General features: G+C 39.1%; 1 protein-coding gene across 2 annotated transcripts in view; it reads right to left on the bottom strand.

The window, feature by feature from the left end:
- dnm3a (dynamin 3a) overlaps positions 1-25,259 on the bottom strand; it is a 245,604-nt gene that overhangs the window by 25,659 nt on the left and 194,686 nt on the right. For both annotated transcript variants that reach the window (XM_063063782.1, XM_063063783.1), the window contains exons 15-16: positions 20,165-20,274; positions 8,410-8,521 (exon numbers count right to left, since the gene is read on the bottom strand). In XM_063063782.1, coding sequence (XP_062919852.1) covers positions 8,410-8,521; positions 20,165-20,274 — 222 coding nt within the window. The remainder of the gene's footprint in view (positions 1-8,409; positions 8,522-20,164; positions 20,275-25,259) is intronic.

The raw sequence follows: 25,259 nt of genomic DNA on the forward strand, positions 1-25,259 counted from the left end.
CCTGCCTGAGTGAGGACCGAGACCAACTGCAATTTTCTTACTGCCATAACAGGTCTACAGCGGACATAATCTCACTAGCTCTCATTGAACTATGGATGATCTGGACAACAGCAATACCTATGTCACGCTGCTGTCTAATCACTGCAACTCAACGTTTAAAAACATCAACCCTCAGTACTACATCAACAAGCTCCAAGACTTGAGCCTCTGTGCCTCCCACTTGAAACTGGATTCTTGACTTCATCAGAAGACCACAGTCTATACCGATTGGTGACAACATCTTTTGCAGATAATCAACACAGACACACCTCAAGGATGTGTTCTTAGCCCACTGCGCTACTCTCTCCACATACATGGCTGTGTGGCTAGGCAGAACTCAAATGCCATCCATAAATGTAAATTCGCTGATGACACCACCGTTGCTGGCAGAATCTCAGATGGCAACGAGGAGGCATACTGGAGTAAAATGAACCAGCTGGTCAAGTAGTGTCATAAAAACAACCTTGCACTCAATGTCAGCAAGACAAAGGAACTGACTGTGGAGTTCAGGAAAGAAAGATCATGAGAATTGATTGAGAAGTCAATGGTGGAAAGGGTGAACAATTTCGAGTTCCTGGGCATCAACATCTTAGAGGGTCTATCATATTGATGTCATCATGATGAAGACATGACAGCAGATATACGTTATTAGGAGTTTGAGGAGATTTGGTAAGTAACCAAAGACTTGCATATTTCTACAGATGCACCATGAAGAGCATTCTGAGTGGTATGGAGGCACCAATGCACAGATCATAAAAGGATTCAGCAGTTTCTAGACTCAGCCAGTTCCATCACAGGCACAAGCCACCCCAATACTGAGGACATCTTCAAAAGGTGGTGAGGATCCATCATTAAGGACCCTCATCATTTGGAGCATGTCTTCTTCTCATTACTACCATAAGGGAGGAGGCTCAGGAGCCTATAGACCTCAATGTGGTAGGAACAGCTTCTTCTCCCCTGTCATCAGAGTTCTGTACAATCTATGAACCCATGAACACTGCCTCACTATTTCTCTACTGTACTATTTATTAAATTATTTTTATTGTAATCTATAGTAATTTATGTCTGCACTGTATTGCTGCCACAAGACATCAAATTTTATAACTAATGTCAGTGACAATAAACCTGATTCTGATTCTAAAGATAGCTATTATGGATTTTACTGGAAATACTGAGTGTCAGACAACAAGACACAATCTTGTTTCAACAATAAATTATATTTAAAAAACAATTTTATTTTCCAGTTTACTGGTTTTAAAATATTACTTTCAAATGTGGAAACACCTCTTCTATGCCAATAAATCTACAAGAATGCATTATAGATATAATTTATAGATACAGCCCTCACTCAATCCGTCAGTCTTCTTCCACCACCTGCAAGTGACTTTTCTTCCACATGTCACACGCAAAGAAAAAGTGTGAAAAACCAGTTGAACAGAAGCTTGCAGTTGCTGGTCCATGACAGAAAACTTGTTGACACAATTATGACACAATTATGAGATACAACACCAAAAACAATTTCTAGGTCTGTACACTTGTGGCAGTGTGATTGCTCAGCACTGCTACCCTCATAGCTCCAGTGACCTGGGTTCAATCCGGACTCTGGGTAAGTTGTATCTTTTCTTTGTGACTACGTAGGATTTCTTCTCACCCTCCGACGTCCCCAAGTTGCTCCTTGTGTGGGTGGATGGCATAGGTTGGTGTCTTGTTGGGAATTTGGGAGAAAAAAATAATATATACAGTACAGTGCAAAAGTCTTAGGCACATATATATAGCTAGGGTGTGTAAGACTTTTGCACAGTTACATATTTGTCAATGTTTGTAAGTCTGGCAGGAGCAAAGGATGATGGGAATGGCGAGGATATTCTGCCGCAGGAGGGGTGTTGAACAGTTAACACAGAAGGAGTGCCGGGGTGGGGGCTGGTGCAGGTGCAGACATAGACACACCAGCACTAAGACACCATGCAAGGTCATTGATTCTAAACAACTGGCTTATTGATCATTACAGAATATCTCTCTGATGCTTCCTGCTCCCTCCCCTCTCCCCTTTCCCAACCATGATTCCCCTCTCCTTGACCCCTTCCCACTCTCAGTCCACAATAGAGACCCATTTCAGAATCAGGTTTATGATTATTCACATATGCCATGAAATTTTTTTTTGCGGGGGGGGGCAACAGTGCAGTGTGATACATAAAACTGCTACAGTACTGTGCAAAAGTCTTAGGCACCCAAGTTCTATATATGTGCCTAAGTCTTTTGCATGGTACTCTATGTAGATGGGTGCTTGATGGTTGGCATGGACAGTGTGGGGCAAAGAGCCTGTTTTCTATCCTTTACTGCTATTTCTAAGCTGTGCTTAGACAAAACAGTGAAAAATTCTATAACCCAACAAAATTAGCCTGATTTGGATAATAGTTCAGCTTTGGTAAGAAGTGCACGATATGAAAATAAATATTGAAATTATAACAATTTTACAACACCTGTACACCTTAATGCAACTCAGCTGGAATATGCCTATAGGCATCAAAAATAAGCATGCTGGCTGCATCTCTCCCTCTATCACTTACTTCATAAAATCCTGCAAGTCCAGTTGTACTGGGAGCCTAGTTGCTGTCACCAACCTGCAAAGCAGAGCAGGTTGCAAGCAGTGATTGGCCTCAAGAAGTATATACTGAAGTGCTGTGCCAGACTGCCAGGAGGCCTTTACACATCTTTCTGCTGTTCAAAAACACGGGGTCAGATAAATGGTAATAAGGCAAATAGGGCCAAACATTAAAAAAAAATCAAAGAGATACTCATGGAAATGGATCCTTCAGACCACCCTGACTATTTGGCCACAGACGAGAGGTGGGTGTTTTGTGTGCCCAAACTGGCAATAGTCTTCTAAATAAACTTTCTCATTTGCCATGGCAAATTTTGAGCAGAGATTAGATTAGATTATGAGGACACGCAGTCCTCTTTTATTGTCATTTAGTAATGCAGGTGGGGATACTAACCACTATACTATAGATTATTATTGATTAATGAATTAGTAGCAATAATTGAGGACTTTTTATTAAGGAAAAGGGATGAGTCCTGTTACTTCATTACATATACTCATAATTTATTAATAAAAGTATAATACAGATTGAAATAAATGAAATATTTTAGAAAACCTGTTCAAAGATTATGAATATTAATATTTTAAATACACAATTAAAATAATATCATTTCTAAATATTGTAATTGTAAATATTTACAATCCAAATACTGTACACCAGGTCTGTGAGAACTTCAAAATATATCATCCACCGGCTCGTGTTCAGATTAGATATGGCAAAGTTATTTCCCAAGGTAGGGGAATCTAGGACAAGAGGGCATGACTTCAGGATTGAATCAGCCCATGACTGAATGGCGAAGCAAACTTGATGGGCTGAATGGCCTGCTTCTGCTTCCATATCTTATGGTGTTCTCAAAACGGCCTAGCTGGTGTGAACCCTGCATGAGACGTTTCCTGTGAAAACATCTCACTGCTCTAGGGTTATAAAAGATAATTTGCTGCTTCATTTGGGAGTAAAGATGATCATTATGTATCTTTTCATTATAGGTGGGGTTTAAAGAATCGAGGGATGGTAGTGCCTAATGAAGTTTTTATGCAAGCCATCTTGCACATGCGCACCATAAGTTCACAAGACATTGGAGCAGAATTAGGCTGTTCAGCCCATCAACTTTGCTCCACTATTTGAATATAGCTGAGTTATTTTCCCTCTCAATCCCATTCTCCTACCTTCTTCCTGTAACGTTTGATGCTCTTACTAATCAAGAACCTATTAAACTCCACTTTCTCAACACTACCTGCCCTTCCACTTTGAAATCATCTGCAACCCTGGCCACAAAGCCATCAATTCCTTCATCTATATCACTAACATATAACGTGAAAGGATCAGATACAACACTGACCTCTGTGAAACACAATAATCACTAGCAGTCAACCACAAAAGGCCTCCTTTATTCCTACTCATTGCTTACTGTCAGTCAGCCAATCTTCTATCCATGCTAGTATCTTTACTGTAGTACCATGGGCTTCTATCTTGTTTAGCAGTCTCATGTGCAGCACCTTGTAAAGGACTTCTGAAAATCTAAGTAAACAACATCCACTGACTCTCCCTTAGTTTATCCTGCCTATTATTTCCTCAAAGAATTCCACCAGATTTGTCAGGCAGTTTCCCTTTAAGGAAATCATGTTAGATTCAACCTATTCTATTACTTACCCCAAAACCTTACCATTAATAATAGACTCTAACATCTTACCAAACACTGAAGTCATACTAACTAGCCTATAATTTGTTGTCTTTTGCCTCTCTCCCTCCCTGCTTAAAGAGTGGAGTGACATTTAGTTTTCCAGTCTTCCAAAACTATTTTAGAATCTATTGATTCTAGAATGATCACAGCTAATGCCTCTGCAATCTCTTCAGCTACCCCTTTCAGAACCTTGGGGTGTCGTCCATCTGGTCCAGCTGACATAACTATCTTTAGACCTTTCAGCTTCGCAAGCACCTTCTCCTTAGCAATAGCAGCTACACTTGCTTCTGCCCATGACTCTCTTGGAATTTCTGGCATGTTGTTGATGTCTGGCATATTCCAAAGTGAAGACGGATGCAAAATACCTATTCAGTTCATCCTCCATTCCTTTATTCTCAAATACTGCTTCTAGAGTGTCATTTTCCAGCAGTCAGAATCAGCATCAGGTTTAATATCATTGACATACGTCATGCGATTTGTTGACTTTACAGCAGCAGTACAAAGCAATACGTAATAATAGAGAAAAAATGTGAATGACAGTAAGTAAACATATATTAAATAGTTAAATTAAACTAGTGCAAAAATAGAAATAAAATAGTATTGAGGCAGTGTTTATGGGTTCAATGTCCATTCAAGAATGAATTGTTGAGTGTGTACCTTCTTGCTTCTGTACCTCCTTCCTGATGGTAGCAATGAAAACAAGGCTGACTTAGGTGCTGGGGGTCCTTTAATGATGGACTCTGCCTTTTTGACGCATCATTCCTTGAAGATGTCCTGGATTCTGCAGAGGCTAGTGCTCATGATGGAGCTGACTAAGTTTACAGCTCTCTGCAGCTTACTTTCATCCTGTGTAGTAGTAATACTGGACGGTGATGCAGCCATGTAGAATGCTCTTCACAGTACATACGTAAAATTGTTGAGTGTTTTTGGTGACATACCAAATCTCCTCAAACTCCTAATGAAATATAGCTGCTGCCGTGCTTTCTTTGTAACTGCATCACAGGTTGCAGAGATGCTAACACCCAGAAACTTGAAATTGCTCACTCTTTCCACTTCTGATCCCTTTACAAGGACTGGTGTGTGTTCCCTCGTTTTACCCTTTCTGAAGTCCACAATCAGTTCTTTGGTCTTACTGACGTTGAGTGCAAGGTTGTTGCTGTGACACCGCTTAACTAGCTGATACATCTTTCTTCTTTTTGCCCTCTCGTCACCAGCTGAAATTCTGCCAACAATAGTTCTACTGTAAGCAAATTTATAGATGGTATTTGAGCTGTACCTAGCCACCAGTCATGGGTGTAGGGAGAGTCGAGCAATGGGCTAAGCAGTGTTAATTGTCAGTGAGGTAGAAGTGTTGTCTTCGATCCCTACAGATGTGGTCTTCCAGTTAGGAAGTCGAGGATCCAGATGCAGAGGGAAATACAGAGGCCCAGGTTCTAGAGCTTTTTGATCAGAACCTGGGCCTCTGATAGCCACTTTTGCCTCTCTTTTACTCTTCATTTATCCATCGTCCCTTGACATTCAGTGGCATCACAATCACTGAATCCCCTACTATCAACATCCTGGGGGTTACCATTGACAGGAAACTGAACTGGTCTAGCCATATAAACACAGTAGCTACCAGAGCAGGTCAAAGGCTAGGAATTCTGCAGTGTGTTAACTCATCTCCTGACTCCCCAAAGCCTGTCCACCATCTACAAGTCTCAGGTCAGGAGTGTTATGGAATACTCACCACTCACTTGGATGAGTGCAACTCCATCAACACTCAAGAAGCTTAACACCATCCAGTACAAGGGAGCCCACTTGACTGGTACCCCTTCCACAAGCATCCAATCCCTCCACTATTGGCGAACAGTTGCAGCTGTATGTACTATCTACAAGATGCATTGCAACAACACACCAAAGTTCCTAAGGCAGCACCTTCCAGACCCAAGACCACTACCATCTAGAAGGACAAGAACAGCAGATACCTGGGAACACCACCACTTAGAAATCCCCCTTGAAATCACTCTCCATCCTGACTTGGAAACACATCAGTGTTCATTGTCGTAGGGTCAAGATCATGGAGTTCCCTCCCTAACAGCACTGTGGGTGTACCTATATCTCAGGGACTGCAGCGGTTCAAGAAGGCAGCTCATCACCACCTTCTCAAGGGCAACTAGCAATGGGCAATAAATGCCGGCTTAACTGGCAATGCTCAAATCCCGCAAATGAATAAATTTTTAAAAACTGAAAAAAACTTTTGTATCCTTTTATATTATTGGTTAACACCTCCATATTTATTTTTTTTCTCTCCTTATTGCTTTTTGTTGCCTTCTGTTGATTTTTAAAAGCTTCCCAATCCTCTACTTTCCCACTAATTTTTTTTATATTGTAGGCCTTCTCTTTCGATTTTATGCTGTCTTTGACTTCCCTTGTCAGCCATAGTTGTCTCATCCTCCCTTTCGAATGTTTCTTCTACTTTGGGATAAACTGAACCTGCACCTTCTGAATTACTCCCAGAAACTCCAGCCACTGTTCTCTAGCATCAACCCCGCTAATGCCCCCTTCCAATCAATTTTGGTCAGCTCCTTTCTCATGCCTCTGTAATTATCTTGACTCAATTGTAATACCAATGCATCTGATTTTAACTTCTTCTCAAACTGCAATGTGAATTCTATATTATGATAACTGTCTTCTAAGGGTTCTTTTACCTTAAGCTCCCTAATCAAATCTAGTTCATTGCACAACACCAAATCCAGCACCTATTTTTACACTAATCCTACTCTAAACCTATTTTATTTTCCCCATATTTCCACCAATAGCCCTTCTAATTCTACCACTCACTTACACAATAGGGGAGGTCTACAGCAGCCAATTAACCTACCAATTCACAGATTGCTGGTGGGATCAAACTGGAGATGTCTAAGATATGTAAAACGTAAAAAAAATCTAAAGCTGTTCCAATTAAATATCTGAGCATTTGCAGTAAGGCAGGCAAATTAACAGCAAAAATATACTTGGCATTGGTTAAACACAATTCCAGGGTAACTAACTAAGCTTTGAGACTATATTCAATATTTAGGAAGGATAGACAAAAAGGAAAAGGTGGTGTCTGATACTGATAGTTAAAAAATTAAAACAGGACCATAGTGAGAAAGCATATTAGTTCAGAAAATTAGGATAAAGAATCAGTCTAGCTGGAGTTAAGGAGTTCTAAAGGGCAGAAAAAGATCAGTGAAGTTGTCTTTTAGCCTTCAAACATGATTGGTAATGTAGGTTTAGAAATTAGAGGTGTATCTAACACCAATACTACAGTAATAATGTGCAACTTTAATCAAAATAATCACTGGCCTTTTCCTTTTTGTCTATCCTTCCTAAATATTGAATATAGTCTCAAATCTTGGTTAGTTACCCTAGAATTGTGTTTAACCAATGCCAAGTATATTTTAGCAATAATACTATGGAGTATGAATTCCTGGATTGAGACATTTTTTTTAAACCAGTATATTGAAGAGCTAACAAGGATGACAATATCTTAAATTTGGTATTGCTTAATGATAAGTGACTCATTAGTAATTTTGTCTGAGAGTACTTTAGGGAAGAGTGACACAGTTTCATAGAATTCCTCATTAAGATGAAAGGTGAAGAAGTTCAATCAGAAATTGGGGTCTTAAGTTTAAACAAAAGAAAATAGGAACATATGAGGAGAGTTGGTTATGAAAGGTTGGCATTAATAAAGCTTTGCAATGGACAGACAATGGCACTGAATGAAGACTTTATTTACATACAATAAACTTAAGGCAACACTTTGCTTGCAAGAAATATTCAAGCTTTTCTGATGCACAGTTAAACAATTCATCCCAAAAATAATACTTTTTTCTAGCACTGCCTGAAATCAAGAAACTAAAATATTGAAATGAAAGATGCCTATTATATGTAATTCACTTGCTGAATGTCATCTTCACAGATTCATAAATGAAATTCATAAATAGAGCAACATCACTAAGCAGTAGAAATTCACCCACCAAACTTGTTCCATTTAACTATTCCATTCTATTCTATCACCGTAAGTTCTGAATTCTGTCAATGTTTAATTTCTTGTCTACTTACAGTGCACTTCTCTGGATAAACACCAGCCCGAAGAAATGATGCTTTCCAACCATCTAGCTCCTCCTGAGAGTCACAAGCAAGTTCTAAGAATCGATAATCCTTATAAACATTCCTAGTGAAGGAAGTAATAATCACAAAATATTATAAAATCTGTATATCTACCCGATTTTGTTGAGATTAACATTATACAGGCACAACATTGGACGTTGATGATCACACCAGGTAAATACTCAACTTTGATTCTGTTATGAAAGATATACGAGGGGTGATTGATAAGTTCGTGGCCTAAGGTAGAAGGAGTCAATTTTAGCACATTTATTTTTTAACATAGTCCCCTCCTACATGTACACACTTAGTCCAGCGGTCGTGGAGCATACGGATCCCTTCTTTGTAGAAGTGGTCCACAGCGGGGGTGCTTGATAAGTTCATGGCCTACAGTAGAAGGAGATGAGTTAATAACTTCAAACTTTCTGCACTAGCACTGAAAGAATTGAACTGCTCGTGCATGTAACGGGAGCGTCTTGGATCTCCAGGTGGTCCACAACTGGGGTGATTGATAAGTTCATGGCCTAAGGTAGAAGGAGATGAGTTATACAGCTCTCGTTACATGCACGTGCAGTTCAACTCTGAGTGAAAATGCAGAAAGTTTGAAGTTTCTCCTCATCTCCTACTGTAGGCCACAAACTTATCAACCACTTCTGGAGGTCCAAGATGCCAACTTCTACAAAGAAGGGATCTGTATGCTCTATGACCACTGGACTAAGTGTGTAAATGTAGGAAAAATAAATGTGCTAGGTTTTCTAAAATTGACTCCTTCTACCTTAGGTCACGAACTTATCAATCACCCCTCATACAAATTGTTCCTATCGTAATGCAGCATTTCAGTGTATCATTACATGCTCTTTCTCTCATGCTAATCAAGCTTCCTTTTGAAAGCAGCACATTATCTGTCTCATCTACCTTTCGCAGAAAAGTCCACTTGACAAATCACCCTGTTTAAAAAAAAAATCACCTTAGTCATCTATGTGATTTAAGTAATTAACTTGTATTTATAATTTTGGCTTATCTCACAGAGAGATATTCTTCACTCATCTAACTCGTGCAATCAGATCATAATTTTGAAGTTCCCTATCAGGGCATCCCTAAGTCTCCTCTTCTCCAATGTATAGAGCTGCCAATTTTATACCCCCTATTGAAACAGCTGATAAATCTTTTTTGATCATAGAACAGTACAGCACAGGAACAGGCACACTGTCTCACAATGTTGTGCCAAACTAACTAAACTAGTAATCAATGCCTAATTAAAATAATCACTTCTGGATGAACAGTGTCCATGTCTTTCCATTCTTTCACATTTCTGTGCCTACCTAAGAGGCTCTTATCACCTCTGTTGTATTTGCCTCAGCTATCATCCTTGATAGGGCACTCCATGCATCCATTCACTCTCTGTGTAGAGAACTTGTCCCACATATCTCCTTTGAACCTACTCCTTCTCATCTTAAATGCACAACCTCTAGGATAGACATTTCGACTCTGAACAGAGGACTTTAATATTAAGGCTTTTCTGTAAATACGAAACTTGAAATATAGGAAACTAAGCTCCAACAGGAATCCTGATTAAAATGCGCAAATCTAGAAATTTAGAAAACAAAATTGTATTATCACACATTGTAATTTGACCTAAGAAATAGGATAAAGTCAAAGACTTTCTTATGTGTATTAATTACATGTATTATTTTCCTGGACACAAGGAACAAAGATAACAGTTGTGTCTGATCCAGAAATAAACTTCATTTAAATTAAGAACAAGGATTTCAAAAATAAATTTTGTGATAAAAATTTTGAAGGATCTACATCGGGAGAATCAACTGCAAATTGCTTAATGTACACTCAGTGTACCTAATAAAGTTGCCACTGAGTGTCTATTCATCGTCTTCTGCTGCTGTAGCCCATCTATTTCAAAGTGCTGCTAACTGGATGTTCTTTGTTTTTCACAGCATTTTCTGTAAACTCTAGAAACAGTTGTGTATGAAAATACCAGGTGATCAGCAGTTTATGATATACTCAAACCACTCAGTCTGGCCCCAACAATCATTCTATAGTCAAAGTCACCTACATCACACTTCTTCCCCATTCTGATGTTTGGTCTCAGTAATAACTGAACCTCTTGACCACGTCTGCATGCTTTTATACATTGAGTTGCTGCCACGATTGGCTGACTAGAAATTTGCATTATCGAGCTGGTGTAGAGGTGTACCTAATAAAATGGTCACTGAGTGTACTAGTTATGAGTGGTTAGAGAAGTCCAACTCAGCCAAGCTCATTCATAAACAAAGCCAATCTTTACAGATGATTCAGTCATACTAGCTGCTGTACTTTATACAAATCAAAATGGAGATGGCAAACAAATCTATTTGTTCATCATGATAATCAAAGAACAGGGTTACTATTAAACAAGCTGCCCTATCATTATGGTTCCCTGTATATTAATATTTAAATAGATTTGTCACTGCTATGAAATGGGTCATTTGCACGAGAAAGTTTAGCAGAACTACAGTATGGTACAATACAAAAACCTGCACATTTCGCAACACAACACAAATGTGCACATGTAGTGTCCATGTTTAGTGATGAGACCAAACAGATGTTTTTCCATTTATTACCATGGTGAAGTAATGGCCAACAAGGTCTGTATTTACTGGTAAAGCCATCATACTAGCAAAGTTGGTAATAAAAATCTAAAATCAGAATCATAATCAGGCTTATCACTAATTTATGGAGGTGTTGCTTGATTAGCTCAGTATTTATAGCATGTTATGCTTTAATTTCAACAATCGTATTGTTGCTCATACACAATGGTTCTAAGTTCATGGGCCACTTTGAGCAGATGCATTATATGTAACAAAGGTGTCCCAAATATGTCTTTTTATTTTGATGTGGTTACTGAAGGAAGGGTGGCACATGTCCAACTTTGAAATAAATTTTTGCAGTCTATATATATATATATATATATATATATATATATTTGAGAATTTTAATTCTAGAAGCGTGGCATGTGGCATCTATTTCTTAGCAACTGTACTACTTTCTATAGTCAATCTAATGAGCAAGCTGTCAGGAGCTACCAATCCATCAAATTTTATTTTATATTTTTCCATAATTATTGCAATCATAATAGTTATGAAATTTCATAACTGGACACACTAACAGGAAAAACATGAATTGGAATATTCACAATATTACATTAACAAAATTTTCAGCTTGGAAAGTTGCCTCAATTGGACAACACTGCCCCCTTGGCATTCTGTTGATATCATTGATATAAAGTACATGCAAACAAGTACAATTGTAATGAAACACAAAATGAGAAAATAATGAAACATGATGTCTGAGATTGTAATTACAACATCTTAAAGTATTACTGCTTGAATTAACATTTGCAATTTTTGGATAATCTCATATGCATGGTATAAGAATGTCTTTGTCACCTCTTTTATTGACTGAGTTCTCACAGAGGACAAGTTAACCCAGCAAAATAGAATTATCACTAATGTCTGCCATCACCGAGACTGTCATTTTCTGAAACCCTATAAATGTGTAACTTTTATCACTTAAATGGCATCCCTTACTGCTTAATTGTAAGTTATTGAGTAGTTATAAAGATGCTGATGAAATCTTTTAATACACTTTTGTTGCTTCTAGACTTAAACATTTCAATGCATTTATGGGAAGCCAGACATCTACATTCTGCCAATTCCAGCTCATCCCTGACAATGAAATGGTTGCTGGCCATTTCTCAATTTTAATATTTCCATCAGTGGCAAATTTTGCACAACTGCCGAGACCCCAAGATTTTGTTTCCTCAGCCACTTCAACTATCAGTACTTCATTAATATGCTTCCTGATATCAACAATTTGAGATCTGGGTAAACAAGTTATTTATGCAGCTACTGTTGCAAAATAAAAAAAACAAAAATGCAACCTGTTGAATAAGGAGTTGATCATCTGTTCTTATAACCTCTTTTTCTGGCTTGTGTTAATCTTTACCTGATAATGCTCCTGCAAATTGCCGGGTGAATTAAACCATATTAACTGTTTTTATGTTAGCATAAGCAGCTGTATTGTGGGTGGGATACACAAGTGTAGGTTTCTTAAGTGACTTACTTAGAGCAGGAGTTATTTACTTATTCTATCATTTAGAGCTGGGTGGTGGAGTGGAGATAGTCTCTTCCAAGGGATGTGTAAGGTACTCCCTCTGCTAGCCTGCAGGTCATCCTTGGGCAAGGCGTAGCATCTGCTTAGCACCACCTCCCAATCAGGGTCATGTAAAGCCATGGTTGTATGAGTAGTTGGTGCATATCACAAATCCTAGTTGAGCACCCACTGACACCAGACAATCTCTGAAGAGCACTGATAATGGCTGGGGTCTCCCATCTTGTAAAAGGCAATGCTCACAAGAAGGCAATGGCAAACCACTTCTGTAGAAAAATTTGCCAAGAACAATCATGATCACAGACCATGATCACCCACAGCACATAACGATGATGATGATAATGATCATTTAGAGCAGGAAAATCCATTTTCTGAACTTGGAAACATTTCAGATATCACATTGAGTAACAGCAGAGAAATAAACCATTTACCCCAATAAGTATATGGTAGTAATTTTCTCAGGTTTAACTGAAAATTACTAATAAATGATTTATTTCAATAACATTACAATCTGCTGCTCCACACACCCCACACCCCCCCCCCCAAATCTGTTTGGTTAATGGCTTAAACTACCAGAGAACTACCATCAAAGTGGCTACTACATCCTTTGTGCAAACAAAAACCTCTCCTGTAACCATGGAATCTACATATTGTCCAGTATTTTATGTGAGCAGCATAGAAATCTGTCAATAATTACACTGCATGAAGAGGAAACGCAAAGATTGAAACCAGTTGAATTATGTTACATGCCAAGAATGTTCCTCTCATTTTTTGAGAAGCCATAAAAAAAGTTTGCCTTTGTAAAATCTAATCATGGTTACAAAATATGAAACAGACTTAATGACATCTAAGAAACATACTCTTATATTTTGATACATAATCTTGGAAGTTTTCACCTAGCCTTAAAATTTTCAGTCCTTAAGTGACATTAATCAATCGTAATCAAGAGTGCAAAAGGTTTTCATTGCAAATGCCAACCATTTTAATTTAAAGCTAATTGCTATATAAACATAAATAAATAAGGACAAATTTAAGAAAAATATATCCAGAAATATCATCCTTAAAAAGATCAATAACTATTGCAATTCTAGATAAATAAATTATCCTCTGTATTTACAAAATTTAACTTAAACAATTCAGAGGACCATAACTGATGGAAAAATTACCAAATTAAAACCACTTAAGAAATGAAAAACATTTACAAATTTACATATTTGGCAAGAGAACAAAGAATTCCTCAGTACCATAAATGCATACATATTGTTTTCATTAGTTTCAGTGTTAAGATTAAATGCACTGCGATGCAAGTTCTCTTCTCTATTTTCGATATAGTCACTGGGACTTCTTTTTGCACAGCAGATTTGAACTCTTGTTATATTACTCATGGGTAGTCTAGGGTCCACAGCACAGTTAAGAAATTTACCTGTTAAACTAACCTATGGATTTGAAGCTACTCCTTAGGTATTCTCCTGTGGGTAACTGGAGTAAATGGGCACACCTTGAAGTCAATTAAAGTCTAATTACTATTATATCTGAAAGTCTCTCTATACTGCCAGCTGTTTTGGCTCCTTCCTTGGGCAAAGGCCAGGTTATAGAAAGGTCAGAAAAATCACCAAGATGTGGATAGCTTACTTTCTCTTAGATCATAGAACAATATAGCTCAGGAACAGATCCTTCAGTTTACAACATTCCTTTTATGGTTTGTGACTTGTGGGTGTTTTATACACAATGGTGTGCAATGATGTAGGATATATTCCCTTCTTAACAGATCTCCACTCCATCCACCAAATGTGGAACTTTTAAGTGGCCAAACCTTTAATTCTGATTTCCATTTCCATTACAACACTTTGGTAAATGGACCTCTTCTTGTGCCAAAATAAGGGCGTCCTTAGGGTGGAGGAGCAACACCTTATACACCATCTGGGCAGCCTGCAGCTTGATGGCATAAATACCGATTTCTCCTTCCAGTAAAAAAAAGTCCCTCCCTCTCCCTTCTTCTTCAATTCCCACTTCGGCCTCCTACCTCTTCTCACCTGCCTATCACCTCCTACTTTTCTTTCTCCTGTGGTCCACTCTCCTCTCCTATCAGATTCCTTCCTCTCCAGCCCTATATCTTTCCTACTCACTTGGCTTCACTTATCACCTTCTAGCTATCCTCCTTACCCTCCCCCAGCTTTTCATTCTGGCATCTTCCCCTTTCCTTTCCAGTCCTGAGGAGGGGTCTCGGCCTGAAACATTGACTGTTTATTCATTTCCCTAGATGCTGCTGGACTTGCTGAATTCCTCCATCACTTTGTGTGTGGTGCTCTGAATTTCCAGCATCTGCAAAATTTCTCATGTTTAAGATCTAGTCTATTGACCACGATGAGTTAGAACCATTGCAGCTGAGCGGCCTTAACAAATGGATTTACAATTTCAATGAAAGAATTTGGAATTAATTATTTACTTCAGAGGCAACAAAAGAAGTGATTTGAAGTTATCCTTAGAAAATAATGATTGTTTCCATTATACATTGTAATTTGACAAATAAAGTGCACAAATTAAGAACTGTTTAAAGCCAAACGATAGGTTGAACCAAGCTTTATACTAATCGTATGGCTACGGCTATGCACAGTAAAATTTCAAAACCACAGATAATGCAAAATTTGGAAATGTCATAGACAGTAAGGACAATAAAAACAGATTGTAGGAGGACAGACTGGCCGCCCGAATGAGGCAACATTAGCCAATGTAATTTATGATTGATACAATTTGGCAAAAAGAACAAAGAGACAACAGGCCAGAATGCCCTGACAGCTAGCAGGCAGTTCCAAGGAGTTAGCTGCAGTGTACGTGGCAGTGAATCCTGGAAGTCTACAATCATGCATGGCAGTCTGGAAGTTGGGATTTTGCGAGACATCAGATGCGCAGAAAATTCTTGCACTGTTCTTTAACAGGGGATTCCATTATTTGATTAACTTGAGTGACTGCCAAATATGGTATTGCCTAATCAATTAATTAGGATTGTCAACCATCATTTGAAAGGTAAACTTAGATAGGTTCTAGATTTACTTCTCTCTATTTCATGGTATATTCATGATTTTAATTAATTAATCTCTGATTATCAAATATATTTAGAAACCGTAAAAAGCACCATGTCATCATAAGCTGTCAGGTACCCATTAGGGCAGACCATGAACAAGGCCACAATATCCACTGTTAGTGGCTCACTATGCCTTGTAGGAGGGTCACAGTGGTATTGTTGGCAAGGTGCTCTGACCTGTACGGCTTCAAAACATTTGTGGCACAGGGTCCACTCCTGGGTAATTCCTCTCACCTCTTCAATTCGGCTCTTTGACTGATGTCATGATCAAGACCGAGATGAGGTCTAGAACCAGGTGCTCCTGGTGAAACTGGCACTTGAGCACTGGTGAGCAGATTTTTAATGAGTAAACACTGTTTAAAAACACTATTGATCACTTTACTGGTGACCGAGTAGTTAGATCGGGCAGTAATTAGTCAACCGGAATTTGTCCTTGTATTCAGGACATAAGTGAGCAATTTTCCATATTTTTGGTAGGTCTGATTTTATAACTGCATTGTAAGCACAGCTTAAATGCCATATTTAAATTTGCTGATGACACTCTGCCATTGGCCAAATCAAAGGTCTGACGAAATCAGCATATAAGAGGGAGATCGAAAATCTGGTTGAGTGGTTCACAACAACAATCTCTCACTCAGTGTCAGCAAGACCAAGGAGCGGATTATTGACTTCAGGAGGAGGAAAAAGGAGGTCTGTGAGCCAGTCCTCATCGGGGGGAAATCAGAGGTAGAGAGGTTCAACAATTTTAAAGTCCTCAGTGTTATTATTTCAGAGGGCCTGTCCTAGGCCCAGCATGTAAGTGCAATTATGAAGAAAATACAGAAGTGCCTCTGTTTCCTAAGAATTTTGCAAAGATTCAGCATGACATCTAAAACTTTGACTAACTTCCATAGATGTGTGGTGAAGATTAACTGCTATGGAAACATCAATGCCCGTGAATGGAAAATCCTACAAAAATAGTGGATTTGGCCCAATCCATCAGGCTTACAGACCTCTTACTACTGAGCGCATTTACATGAAGTGTTGTTGCAGGAAAGCAGCATCCATCTTCAGGAATACCACCAGTCAGGCCATTCTCTCTTCTTGCTCCTACCATCAGGAAGAAGGTAAAGGAGCCTCAGGACTCACATCACCAGGTTCAGGAACAGTTACTACCCATCAACCATTAGGCTCTTGAACCAGTGGGATAACTTAACTCACCCCATCACTGAACTATTCCTACAAACTATGGACTCACTTTCAGGGACTTCATCTCATGTTTTTGATATTTATTACTGACTTATTATTATTACTATGATTATTTCTTCTTTTTTTCTTTTGTATTCACAGAGTTTGTTTTTTGCACATTGGTTGCTTGACTGTCCTTTTGGGTGCAGTCTTTCATTGATTTTTATCATGGTCCTTGGATTTACAGTGTATGCCCTCAAGAAAGCAAATCTCAGGGTTGTACAGTATATGACAAATATGTACTTTGATAATAAATTTACTTTGCTTTGAACAGGCACAGCTTGGCCTGAGCAGATGTGGTGGGTACTAATACCACAGGATGCTGTTTGCTCTCATAGCTTTTGCCAAATCCAGTATTCTAACCTTTGCTACATGAGGTGTGGAGTGAATTAAATTTGGCTCATGACTGTCTTTTGAGATGGTGCAGATCTCACGAGGAAGCTACTGATAATGGACTAAATGGCCTCCTTCTGTGATGCAATGGTCCATGAATCTATAATCCTATGCTTTGAATCATCAACATTCATAAAACATAGCAGGAAACACTGCAACAAGAAATTATTAAAAGATATCATGCCACTGATCTGCTGAGTAGTTGCAGCACTTTCTGTTTCCATCTCCAATTTCTGGTACTTGCAGATTTTTCACTTTTAGAATATCAGTTGCTCCCTTCTGTACAGTGTGCAGTTTTCCCCCTGTCTTGCTCATTTTGAAAATATTAATGAAAATAAACATAATTACTGCTATATACTAAATGCAGGAGTTACAAAAGAGCATGGGGTTCAACTGATCTGGCTCAATTACATCAGGTTCTTCCCAACCTTGAGCACGGGATATTACTCCAGTGTTATCCAAGACCTCTTTATACTCATTGCATTTAAGTCTTTCACTCTTGGCCCCTCCTTTTATAATTCCCTCACATAAAACATGTAAATTCTTTTATTGCCAAGACAGAAAGATTTGTTTAATTACTTTCCTCAATTTCTAGCACTTTGCCAAACCTCCACCCTAGTTTCTTTCTCATACTAGCACAGAATCCCTTTCTCTTTCTGTTTACTCTCTTGATCTATCATCCATACAGCATATCTTCTGCTCATGATTCCTATTTCCATAAAATGAAACCATCCAGCATCCCTTCCTGGCCTCTACGGAGCCGATATTAGAAGTAATTTTCTCCCTTTTGGCATGCATTACTCATTTCCATAACTGCTGTCAATCCCCCCCCCCCACCCCCCACTGTCCTCACAAACCAGTGCTGCCAAATTCATTCCAGGTCCATTTACAGCTCCACAACAAATTTCTGCTTCAATCCTCCCCCCCAGATTTCCACATTTCCAATAGCACTGGAGTGGTCCAAAACTGAAGGCATGAAGGCATTATCAGCCTTTTGACTGTGCTGCATTAGCTTTTCTGTTTTCCTCCCACTCTTTGTATCTTTCAAGAATTAATCACACCACTCTCTCCTTCTCTCCAATTAAGCTGTTAACCAATAATTTGCTTTATCGGCTTCCATATAAACATGTAAATCTCCATGATCTACCTTCTACCAATGCTCCTGACTTGTCTGCTGCTTCCGTGTTCCGTACTGTCGAACTGCTGGTTTAACTTTCAGATCAACAGTGTAAAAAAGTGTAAAAAAAACTGTGTTAAAAAAAACAAGGCTATTGAGATAGGCTCTAGGATTGCTCTGGAGGATCCAGATGCACAAGTAAATGCTTCTGTTAATTCAAGTGTTAATGTTATTGCAAGTGTTGCTTCACAATCTGCTCCAACATAATGTTGTGGAGAACATAATCCTGGGCAGACCCCAAGATACTGTCTAGATTATAGAGCACGTTTTATAAGGATAGGCTGAGCAGGCTATTACCTTTGGAGTAAAGGAGGATGAAAGGTGACTTGATAGAGGTGAACATGTTAAGAGACATACTGTAGATCGAATGGTTAGCCAGAGACATTTTCCCAGGGCAGAAATGGAGAGTATGAGGGGGCCTAATTTTAAGAGACTGGAGAAAATTATAGGAGGATATCAGAAGTAGGCATTTTACATAGAGTGGTAAGCACATGTAACGTGTTGCCAAGTGGTGTTGGAGACAGATACATTAGGGACATTTGAAAGGCTCTTAGAGAGGCATAAGGATGCAAGAAAAATGAAGGGTTATAGGGGAGGGAAGGGTTAGATTGATCATGGTGTAGGTTAAAAGGTCAACACAACTTAGTGGGCCAAAGGGCCTGTACTGTGCTGTACTTTCCTATGTTCTATAATCTTAAGGTTGATTAACAATATGTACACCACTGTGGAGAGAAAAAAAATGGAATATTTTATACTAAATTGCATTAATCAATAATTTTTATAATATACAAATTCATCATTACTGTTAAAGGGCCTCTCTGACCCTGAAGTCAAATTTTACATGTCTAGTCTGTTATTGCCTCAAATGAATGTTTTGAAATTCCATGGATGTTAAATTAATCAAAATTTGGTGGAGATGTTTCACCTTCAATCTTCATCCCATGCATATGTCTCAATATTTATTTCATGATCTGCAAATTCTTTCAAAAGTTACTAAAAATAACACATTTTACTTCTTGAGGGCTCAGCAATATACTGCTCAGCCTACTTGATGACATCACCAGTACGGGATGCCAGAGGATGGCCAAATCCATTGCCTGAGAGCAAAAACAATGTCGGTAGAATTGAGACAAATGTCATAGTAAATGTTAGCTTTTTGCATGTATTTTCTCAGTTGTCAATCATTGTTATTGCTTTTAACGTATTTGTAAATAGAACTTCTCGCACCAATAAACTCCAGAAAAAGGGGATCTACATCTGAGAAGATCAGGAGTAACTTCCCCTCAGAGAGAATTGTAGCTCTTTGGAATTCTCTGCTCAAGAAAGTTGAGAAGGAGAGACAGAGAGATACTTAGATTTCAAAGTATCTCAAAAGTAGTGTTGAGGGCAGGATTAGCCATGATCTTATTGAATGGCAGAGTAAATTTGAGGGGCTAATTACCTTATATGTTCTAATACATAGTGAGACAGAGATTGCATTGCTGTTTTGTGAAACTAGTGCATGCAATAAGATGAAAGCTAAGCACATCCACATAAATAATTTACAAAATTTGTGTGTGAGACAGTGTTGTAGTCAAAAATATTAGAACATAATATATTTCTGCTAAAGAGAAAGTTCTAGTTCCAAACTCATTAAATAAAACATTATTTTTTGGCACTCTTACCTTTGTTCTGTATTAAAAAGTGCAAACGCATTTTTGCTGGACATAAAGTTTTTCTCCACATCTCGAATTTTCAGGTTATCTAAAGGCAACATATATTTTTTCTCATTTTCCTGCCAACAAAAATTGAGAATTAAAATCACCAGTTCATATTGTATTAACTGAGCGGATTTGGTAACAACTTACCACTTTAAAATACAGTCCTGTGCAATAGTCTTAAGCACCCTAGGTTTTTCTATAAATTTTGATTTAGATGTTTACTTTTCTGTCTTCTACATTAGTGTGTCAGCAGAAAAGAGCAAATTTTAGATTTCCAAACATTCATTTTCCAAAAAAAAATGTTACAGAGAAATGTTTCTATTTTGTTAAAGAAAGTAACATACTAACTAACAGACCACATTTCAAATAACTTGATTACTTGGTAGGTATACAGCCCTAGCATGATTAAACAAAGATAACAAGCAGGATGCTCATGATCAATATGATAACGAGTTGAATGCACTAATCTGATGAATTGAAACAGAAACAGGTGTAAAAGGAATCAAACTGGGCAGAGGACAACCAAACTAAAAGGTGAGGGTACGGTAGATGTGACAGTTTAACTTTCAAATCATCAATTCTTGCACTATGGCAAGAGTGAGCATAGCAACAAGACACAAAATTGTCAATCTGCATCAGAAAAGTCCCTCCTAAGCAGAAATTTCACAGCACACAAGGATTTCATGATGTGCTGTCCAAGGTCTTCTGAAGAAACACAAAGAAATGGGCAAGGTTGAGGATCAGTATTGCAGTGGTCAGTCACAGAACTGTGTGCAGCAGATGAGAGTTACATCAATAGACAATAGGTGCAGGAGTAGGCCATTCAGCCCTTCGAGCCAGCACCACCATTCACTGTGATCATGGCTGATCATTCTGACTTCCCTTCTAATTCAAAAGTATCCAGCACTGCTATCAGTTCTGAATGCAAAGAAACCACTGCAATCCAAGTACATCCCTCTACAGTCTGGAGAAGTCTTGTCAGAAGTGGAATTCATGGAAGAGTTGCTGCCAAAAAGCCATTCCTTCAAATTAGAACCAAAGCCAAAAGACTCACACACACACAAAAGCACAAGGACTGGAGTTCTGAACAAAGGCAGTAAGTGCTGTGGACTGATGAATCAAAATTTGAAACTTTTGCCCCAAACAGGAAGCAGTTTGTTTACAGAAGAGCTGGAGAGTGCCACACAGATGAGTGTCTGCAGCCAACAGGGAAGCATGGTGAAGGCTCACTGCAGGTTTGGGGCTGCATTTCTGCCAATGGATCTGGTGATCTGGTCAAAATTAATGAAATCTTAAATGTTGAGAAATACAAGCCAATTCTCATCCATCAAGCAATACCATCGGGGGGGGGGGGGGGGTCTGATTGGTCCAAACTTTATTCAAGTTCTCCAAGATGCTTGAAACAACCTACTAGCTGATTTTATTATAACACTGAATGACAGTGTACCTAAGGGAATTGACGCAGTTTTAAAGGCAAATGGTGGTCACACTACATATTAATTTGGTTTAGTTTTTTACTGTTTACTGCTCTTTTTCAGTAATTTTTTATATTTAGATACTTTTCATTTCATTATTTTTGAAAGTATCACTTTACAGAATGTTTTTACACGTGCCTAAGGCTTTTGCACAGTATTGTACACCTGTTGATATATTTGGTTAAATCTGTTATCATTACTTATGGCCAGCATCTATTTATATGCAAAATCACAGATTATTTCCCAGGATCAAAATTGTTAGATGTTAGACATTAGAGATAGAAATGTGAGGTCATTCACCTTGCATATATAAAGGAAAGAGTACTTTCTAAGTGCTAAAATGGTAAAAATATCGGATATGTAAAAATATGAGACAAAGTCATGGAAGAGCTACACAAAGATCTGGCTCCTCTGTGTCTGGAGCATTGCAAGTAGTTTTGGACACCACACTTCAGGTAAAATATTTAGTCTTAGTTTAGTCAAAACTTACCAGAAAAGATACTCCAAAGATTAAATTGGATGGAAGACTGACACAAATTAGAACTGTGTTATATCAAATTTAGAAGCTTAAGGGGTGGTTTGCTTGAAGCTTTGAAGATATTTCAAGGCATACTGGAGAAGAGGCATTTACAGCCTCACAGAAGATGAAGGTGGACAAATCCTCAGGATCTGATCAAGTGCATCCTTGGATATTGTGGGATGGGGGGAGGGAGAGTTGGGGAGGAAACTGGAGAGACCCCTGTGGAGGGATCAGCTTCATTCTTAGCCACTGGTGAAGTTCTGGAACGACTGAGTTATTTGATGAGATGACAAAGAAAGGTAAAGAGGGAAGGATAGTAAATGGAACATGTGATTTATATGGACTTCAGTAAGGCCTTTAATGAGGTTCTATCTGGTAGGCTGCTCTGGAAGGTTAGATCACATGCTATCCAGCGAGATACGTCTAATTGGAATCACAATCTACTTGATAGCTGAAGGCAGTGGGTGATGGTACAAGATTGTTTCCCAGACTGGAGTGACTAATGGTGTGGCTCAAGGGTCAGTGCTGTGCCAATTATTGTTTATCATCTATATCAACGACTTGGATAAAAATATACTAGTAAGTTTGCAGTTGATACTAAAATTGGTGGTATGGTGGAAAATGAAGGCAGTTATCAAAAATTACAAGGGGACCATCATGGATGAAGGAATGTCAAATGGAGTTTAATCTGGATAATTGCATAGTGTTGCATTTTGGAAAGTCAAATCCAGGTAGGAAATTCACAGTGAGTGGCAGAACCCTGGGGAGTTTTGTAGAACAGAGTGATCTTGGAGTACAAGGATGTTGTTCACTGAAAGTGGAGTCACAGGCAGACAGGGTGGTGAAAAAGAGTCATGGCATGCTGGCCTTCACAAGTCAGGGTACTGAGTGTAAAAGTTAGAACGTTATGATGTGGTTGTCCAGACTGCACTTCGTATCGTGTCCAGTTTTGATCGTCCTGCTTTAGTAAAGATGTTATTAAACTAGAAAGAGTGCAGAGAACATTTACAAACATACCACTAGAACTTGAGGGGCTGAGTTATATGGTGGGGCTGGACAGACTAGGACTTTATCCCTGAGAGCATAGGAGACTGAGAAGTGATCTAATAAAAATGTATAAAAAAACAAGGACATATTTTATACTCCGTACTTTATTGTCGCCAAACAATTGGTACTAGAACGTACAATCATCACAGTGATATTTGATTCTGCGCTTCCCACTCCCTGGATTACAAATATTACATATTAAAAATTAGTAAATATGAAAAATTTACATTATAAATCATAAATAGAAAATAGAAAAATGGAAAGTAAGGTAGTGTAAAAAAAAAACAAGAGGCAGGTCCGGATATTTGGAGGGTACGGCCCAGATCCGGGTCAGGATCCATTCAGCAGTCTTATCACAGTTGGAAAGAAGCTGTTCCCAAATCTGGCTGTACGAGTCTTCAAGCTCCTGACCTTCTCCCGGAGGGAAGAGGGACGAAAAGTGTGTTGGCTGGGTGGGTCATGTCCTTGATTATCCTGGCAGCACTGCTCTGACAGCGTGTGGTGTAAAGTGAGTCCATGGATGGAAGATTGGTTTGTGTGATGTGCTGCGCCGTATTCACAATCTTCTGCAGGTTCTTTCGGTCTTGGACAGGACAACTTCCATACCAGGTTGTGATGCACCCTAGAAGAATGCTTTCTACGGTGCATCTATAAAAATTAGTGAGAGTTTTAGGAGACAGGCCAAATTTCTTTAGTTTTCTCAGGAAGTAAAGGTGCTGTTGGGCCTTCTTGGCAGTGAACTCTGCTTGGTTGGACCAAGTCAGGTCATTTGTGATATTGACCCTGAGGAACTTAAAGCTTTTGACCTGTTCCACTTGTGCACCACTGGCGTAAATTGGGTCGTGCGGTCCGCTACTCCTTCTGAAGTCAATAACCAATTCCTTCGTCTTGCTGACGTTGAGGGATAGGTTATTGTCTTCGCACCATGTCACCAGGTTCTTAATTTCCTCTCTGTACTCAAACTCAACATTACCCGAGATACGGCCTACAATTGTTGTGTCATCAGCAAACTTATATATTGAGTTTGATGGAAACTTAGCTACACAATCATGGGTGTACAGTGAGTACAGCAGGGGGCTGAGTACACAACCTTGTGGGGCACCGGTGCTTAGAGTGATTGTAGAGGAGAGCTTGTCCCCTATTTTTACAGCCTGGGTCCTATCTGTGAGGAAGCTGAAGATCCAGCTACAGATCTGAGTGCTAAGGCACAGGTTTTGGAGCTTAGGAATCAGTTTACTTGGAAGGATGGTATTAAAGGCAGAGCTGTAGTCAATGAAAAGGAGCCTTACGATTGTGTCTTTATTCTCCAGGTGTTCTAAGGAGGAATGTAGGGCCAGAGAGATGGCATCTACCATTGACCTGTTGCTCTGGTAGGCAAATTGCAAAGCGTCGAGGTTGACCGATAGACTGTGGTTGATGTGCGCCATAACCAATCTCTCGAAGCACTTCATAGCAATTGATGTCAGAGCCACAGTTCGATAGTCATTCAGGCATGCCACCTTGCTCTTCTTCGGCACTGGGATTATTGTTGCCTTCTTAAAACACGAGGGGATCTTAGACTGAAGCAAAGAGCAGTTGAAGATGTCAGTAAGCTCGCTTGCACAGGCCCGGACAGCCCGTCCTGGGACACCATCTGGGCCCATCGCCTTCCTTGGATTTATCTTCAGGAAGGCCCTTCTAACATCCTCCTCAGTGACGATGAATCTTGACGCCACCAGGTCCAGTTCATCTGGAGGGAGTGGGTGAGTCCTCTTCTGTTCGAATCTTGTGAGGAATACATTAAGTTCGTCAGGAAGAGAAGTGCCATAGTTATTGATATTCCCAGCCTTTTCTTTGCGCCCAGTGATCTCATTTAGACCCTGCCATAGTCTACCGGTATCCCTCTGGTTAGCCTGGGCTTCCAACTTGGCTCGATATCGCCTCTTGGCGCCCTTAATAGCTTTCCGGAGTTCACGCCTGGATTCCATGTAGCGACTGGTGTCCCCGGACCTAAAAGCTGCAGCCTTAGGCTTTAAAA

Source organism: Mobula hypostoma, chromosome 12 (assembly GCF_963921235.1).
Source record: "Mobula hypostoma chromosome 12, sMobHyp1.1, whole genome shotgun sequence".
Taxonomy (NCBI): Eukaryota; Metazoa; Chordata; class Chondrichthyes; order Myliobatiformes; family Myliobatidae; genus Mobula; species Mobula hypostoma.